Genomic DNA, 6000 nt, shown 5'->3' on the forward strand with positions numbered 1-6000 from the left:
AATTCTTTCTATATTACAAAACTTTTGGATTTTCTGAATCAATGAAAAAGACAGCAGGAAATATAGGGCAATAGTAAATGTAATACGTAAGACCAAAAAAAAGGATGGAGAACTAATCTATTCCTAGCCACATTTTGAATGAGAAAAATGGGAATTTTGTAATTCATTGTGAAGCAATGAAGTCAGCAAGACTGGGAATGAAAGGAGAACCATATTTGAAGAATCTGGCCCCTAAATAAACACAAAATTCTGAATCATGGAAAAAGAACGAAACTATCAATTGATGATCGTAGAGAGAATTTAAATAAGACAACATACTCTGCAACTGAAGCCACTTTCTAAAATTATCATAAAATTAAGCCAAAAGAAAAAATAGGACCTCAGGGAAGTTTTGAAAACTAAGTTTGAATACAGAATGTTAAACCTGTGCAGTATTTTTAAAGAATCACTTGCGATACAAAGAAACTAACACACAGAATCACACTGAATCATATAAGAACAAGTGAAGAGATGCTAAAAGCAGCTCTATGGAAAATTATAAAATAATAATAATAATAGTTTTTAAGTACTTACTATGTGCCAAGCACTGTACTAAGTGCTAGGGTAGACACCAGATCATCAGGTCCCATATGGGGTTCACAGTCTAAATAGAAGATCCTCATTTCGCAGATGAGGGAACTGAGGCACAGAGAAGTTAAGTGACTTGCCTAAGGTCACACAGCAGACAAGTGGCAGGGCAGGAATTAGAACCCAGGTCCTCTGCTTCCCAGGCCTGGGCTCTTTCCCCTAGGACTTGGATATCATGAAGCTTTAAAGCAAAGCTCACACATAATGCCAATCAATTCCAGTTTCTGCAAACCAAGAAGCTCTCCAGAGGGAAAGTAAAAAATTACAAATAATTCTTAACGTATTCTCCAATTAGACATAGTCTACCTCCAGGAAGTGAGAACTTCTTACATAGAAAGTGTCTCATGTTTTACAATTTTAAGCAATTTTCACTAAAAGCCCTTCATTTTTTAATGAGGAAACCCAATTCTGAAGTGGAGCCTTTTGGATCTGTGGAACAAATCTGACCTATCAAATGGTGTTTTTCTGTTAATCCTAAAATGTCTGTCTCCCACCTGATCAAGAGAAATTTACAATGATTTATGTGATGCCTTCAAAGGCAGAGAAGTAGTCCTCAACTCTTTCAGTCTCATCAGATTACAGGTAAAACGCTAATTAGCCTGAAGTATGCCAGCTATAACTTGACTAATCATACATGGCACTAATACTAGACATATTATTACCGTCAGTAGGCGGTGGATATTTTGCTTTTGAACGTACCGAGTATCTGGTTTGAGTCACTAATAGAGCTAAACACAAATTCATTTGGACAGAGTGCTCTAAACAGAAATTCAATCTAAGGGACACACTGGTCCCCACACCACAAAGGGCTTCAACTGGCAATGAAATCCAGGCCCTCGGAAACCACCCAATTCAACTGGGTAACTGGTGCTGAACTATCCAGGGATAGAAATCCAAACAAATTTGCAGGAAAGACCCGAGGGGAGAAGGAAGGTTCATAACAGGTAGTTAGAACTGATGGGTTTTGAGTTTACCGTCAACCATGACAGAGGGGGGGGAAAAGCAATAACTTCCTTCCTTTCGCTCTCCTAAGGGGCCGCACCTGGAGCCATTGGTTTAGCAATAATAATAATAATGTTATTTGGTAAGCGCTTACCATGTGCAGAGCACTGTTCTAAGCGCTGGGGTAGATTCAGGGTCATCAGTTTGTCCCACGTGAGGCTCACAGTTAATCCCCATTTTATAGTGGCTTTCGGCTCCTCGCTTGCCCATTAGTGACCATCAAAGGGAGGTCAAACACCTGTTGCGGCTCCAAAGCCACAATCTGAGAAGCACCATTCATTCAGTAGTATTTATTGAGCGCTATGTGCAGAGCACTGTACTAAGCGCTTGGAATGAACAAGTCGGCAAAAGAGACAGTCCCTGCCCTTTAACGGGCTTACAGTCTAATCGGGGGAGACAGGCAGACAAGAACAATGGCAATAAACAGAGTCAAGGGGAAGAACATCTCGTAAAAACAATGGCAACTAAATAGAATCGAGGCGATGTACATTAACAAAATAAATAGGGTAATGTAAATATATACAGTTGGGCAGACGAGTACAGTGCTGAGGGGATGGGAAGGGAGAGGGGGAGGAGCACCCTGTGGAAAGAGCCCGGGCTTGGGAGTCACAGGTCACGGATTCGAATCCCGACTCCGCCACTTGTCAGCTGTGTGACTGTGGGCAAGTCACTTCTCTGTATCTCAGTTCCTTCACCTGTCAAACGGGGATTAACTGTGAGCCTCCCGTGGGCCAACCTGATGACCCTGTATCTCCCCCAGCGCTTAGAACAGTGCTCTGCACATAGTAAGCGCTGACCAAATACCAACATTATTAAAATGGGAGGGCGTTGGGGCGGGCAGGGCGGGGGCAGCGCTTACCAGGCCACTCTGAGAAACAGCTCGAAGGCCCCGGGGAACACCAGGTCGTCGCTGGCTATGGCCCAGCGCCGGCCGAAAAGGACCATCCCGGGCATGCTGAGAGTTTCTTGATGGTTTCTGGATAGTCGTGGCGTCCTCTTCCTCCTCCGCAACCGCCAGGGTTGGCGAGGCTGGGCCTCGTCCTCTCCCCCGTGATGTTACCTCGACGGCCGCCCCGGGCCCTCCCTCCAACGGCCGCCGCGGGCAGGACCGGGCGGCGCCAGTGCGCATGCTCGGAGCCCCGCCGACTCCCCCCTCCCCGCAAAACCCGCCGCCCGCGCCTGCGCAGTGACGCCGCCTCCCGGGACGGACTGGAGCGGGGTCACGGGGCAGGGCAAAGGGGCCTTGCTCATTCATTCATTCAGTGGGACTTATTGAGCGCTTACTATGTGCAGAGCACTGGACTAAGCGATCGGCAGCTGGGTGAACGTCTGCCAGTCACTTAATATTTGAGAAGAAGCGTGGCTCAGTGGAAAGCGCCCAGGCTTGGGAGTCAGAAGTCGTGGGTGCGACTTTGGGCCAGTCACTGAACTGCTCTGTGCCTCAATTACCTCATCTGTAAAACGGGGATTGAGACTGTGAGCCCCATGTGGGACAACCTGATTAGCCTGTATCTGCCCCAGCGCTTAGAACTGTGCTCTGCACATAGTAAGCGCTTAAATACCAATATTAGTATTCCCCGTTTAGACTGTCAGCCCGTCATTGGGCAGGGATTGTCTCTGTTGCCCAATTGTACACTCCAAGCGCTTAGTACAGTGCTGTGCACACAGTAAGCGCTCAATAAATACTATTGAATGAAGGTTTACACCAGACTACTTGCTTTGTTTTGTTCTGTTTTGTTTTGCTGTCTCCACCCTTTAGACTGTGAGCCCATTGTTGGGCAGGGACTGTATCTGTTGACGAATTGTACATTCCAAGCGCTCAGTACAGGGCTGTGCACACAGTAAGCGCTCAGTAAATACTATTGAATGAATGTTTACACCAGACTACTTGTTTTGTTTTGTTCTGTTTTGTTTTGTTGTCTGTCTCCGCCGTTTAGACTGTGAGCCCATTGTTGGGCAGGGATTGTCTATCTGTTGCCGAATTGTACATTCCAAGTGCTTGGTACAGGGCTCTGCACATAGTAAGCACTCAATAAATGCAATTGAATGAATGAATGAACTTCCCCGTGCCTCGGTTACTTCATCTGTAAAATGGGGATTAAGACTGGGAGCTCCACGTGGGACAACCTGATTACCTTGTATCTACCTTTGGGCTTAGAACAGTGCTTGGCACATAGTAAGCACTTAAATACTGTAATTATAATTACTATGCAGTCAAGTTGTGCCCAAACACGGTGACTTCATGGACACATCTCTCCCACAACACCCCACCTCCATCTGTAATGTTTCTGGCAGTGTATCGAGTTTTCTTGATAAAAATATGGAAGTGGTTTATCATTGCCTTCTTTCACACAGGGTAAACATGAGTCTCCGCCCTCAACTCTCTCCCACGCTGTTGCTGCCCAGCACAGGTGAGTTTTGACTTGTAGCAGATTGCCTTCCACTAGCTAACCACTAGCCAAGCTAGGAATGGAATAGATAAGCCTCTGCAGGACTCTAACCTGATTATCTTGTATCTATCCCAGTGCTTAACAAATACGAAGAAAAAAAACTGCAGAGTGCTCTCTGTGAACTGGCCTCAATAAACAATAATTATGGTATTGTTAAGCACTATGTGCCAGGCACTGTACTAAGCACTGAGGTGGAAACAAATAAATTGGGTTGGGTACAGTCCCTATCCCACTTGGGGTGCACAGTCTCAATCCCCATTGTGCAGATGAGGTAACTGAGGTACAGAGAAGCAAAGTGACTTGCCCTAGGCCACAGAGCAGACAAGTGACAGAGCTAGGATTAGAACCCATGACCTTCTGACTCCCAGGCCCATGCTCTGTCCTCTATGCCGTGCTGCTGCTGATTGAGGGGTGAACTAAGGAGTGGGACAAATTTCCACCCAACTCCTGGTATTTACAACTGGTATCTACACCTAGGGTGAAGAATAATTTCCAACTATCCACACCCTCTATTCAGTAACAATTTAGCACAGTTCCTTCTATTGTATTGGTGGATGAACATTTTGCTGGCAGTAGGCAGGCATATTTTATATAACAAATTATATTGTTTATCAGAATGTTACAAGTCCATAGCTATCCCAATAATTTAGCTGCTGCTTTCAACTCCCACACAGGAAGAAGATCCTCATTAGCAATGAGGCATCTTTCAGAAACACGTCAGTCTTGCTCTCAGCAGGTACTTTTCAATTGTATATATTGAGCGCTTACCATGTGCAGAGCACCTTACTAAGTACAATCTAACAAAGTTGGTAGACATGTTCTCTGCCCACAACAATCTTACAGTCTAGAGAGGAATCGTGGTACCTTGGGTAAATATGTAGCATGAAATAATGAGCATACCTGCTGAGCCTTAATAGGACCACCACCCACCTGATAGCAATATTTGCCAACAACCCTGATTTGTGTGTGAGTGAAGTCCTTGGAAATTAGGAACAAAATATATTCATTTAAGAGGATATACTCTTCAGTAGTATTTATTAAGTGTTTATTCTGTGTACAGCACTGTACTTAACACTTTAAAGGGTACAATGAAGTAAGTAGACACAATCTCTGCCCTCAGGGATCTTACAGTTTAGGAGAGGAATTTACAATATGCGTGCTTCATGCACATAGTATAGTCAACCCAAATATTGGCAGTGAAAGAGAAAAAATTTAAGGGGCTCACTGGTTTACCCTACATTGTATTAAGCATTCAGCTGGATGCATATTTTCCAGCTCTTCCTCTGACTCATTGAGCAAGTCACTACCAGCATTACACCCCCATCTTTACTTAGCATTTTACTGATATTGCATATTTATATTTCAGTCTTCTCAACCTCATAAATAGGAAGGTTAATATTATTTTATAGATGATCTGAAAAAAAAAGATAGTGTAACAGCCAACAGAGGGAAAGAATCACTGGCAAGGTAGAACTAAATGGTGTCACAGAACTATGTTTCTTAGATAGCACACTGTCCAATGGTGCAAAGATAGACAAATATTAAACTGTCAAGAAAGCCAACTCATTTTATGCAAGACAATCAGGCAGCATGAAATGACGGCATGGCAACTGGTTCCAGCCCACACAAGAGGTGTACAAGACAAAATGGCAAGTCCACGAAGCTATAGTGCCACCCAAACCTCTCAGCGGTTGAGACCTGGGCTCCCCCCAAATGCCACATCCAACTTCCTTGACTGGTCCCATCAGCATAGTTTACAGGCCAGATGATTGTCAAGACAGGATTACTAACAACAACATCCTGCTAGCCAATCTGTTACGCTCAACCAGTTACACTCAACAGTGAGTTTAAGGGGAAAGGACACTTTGGAATCTACCCCTTCATTATAAAATAATTTTAATTGATCCTTCATTGGTCACAT

At 44.3% G+C, this 6000-nt stretch overlaps 1 protein-coding gene across 1 annotated transcript in view; it reads right to left on the reverse strand.

The window, feature by feature from the left end:
• Nucleotides 1-2737, reverse strand: part of DAGLB (diacylglycerol lipase beta) — a 38879-nt gene extending 36142 nt beyond the window's left edge. Inside the window, exon 1 of the mRNA XM_001507967.4 lies at nt 2489-2737. Within this exon, the coding sequence (XP_001508017.1) occupies nt 2489-2583 (95 nt within the window). The 5' untranslated portion in view covers nt 2584-2737. The remainder of the gene's footprint in view (nt 1-2488) is intronic.
• Between the last annotated feature and the right edge of the window lie 3263 nt (nt 2738-6000).

Source organism: Ornithorhynchus anatinus, chromosome 2 (genome assembly GCF_004115215.2).
Source record: "Ornithorhynchus anatinus isolate Pmale09 chromosome 2, mOrnAna1.pri.v4, whole genome shotgun sequence".
In the NCBI taxonomy this organism is placed as follows: Eukaryota; Metazoa; Chordata; class Mammalia; order Monotremata; family Ornithorhynchidae; genus Ornithorhynchus; species Ornithorhynchus anatinus.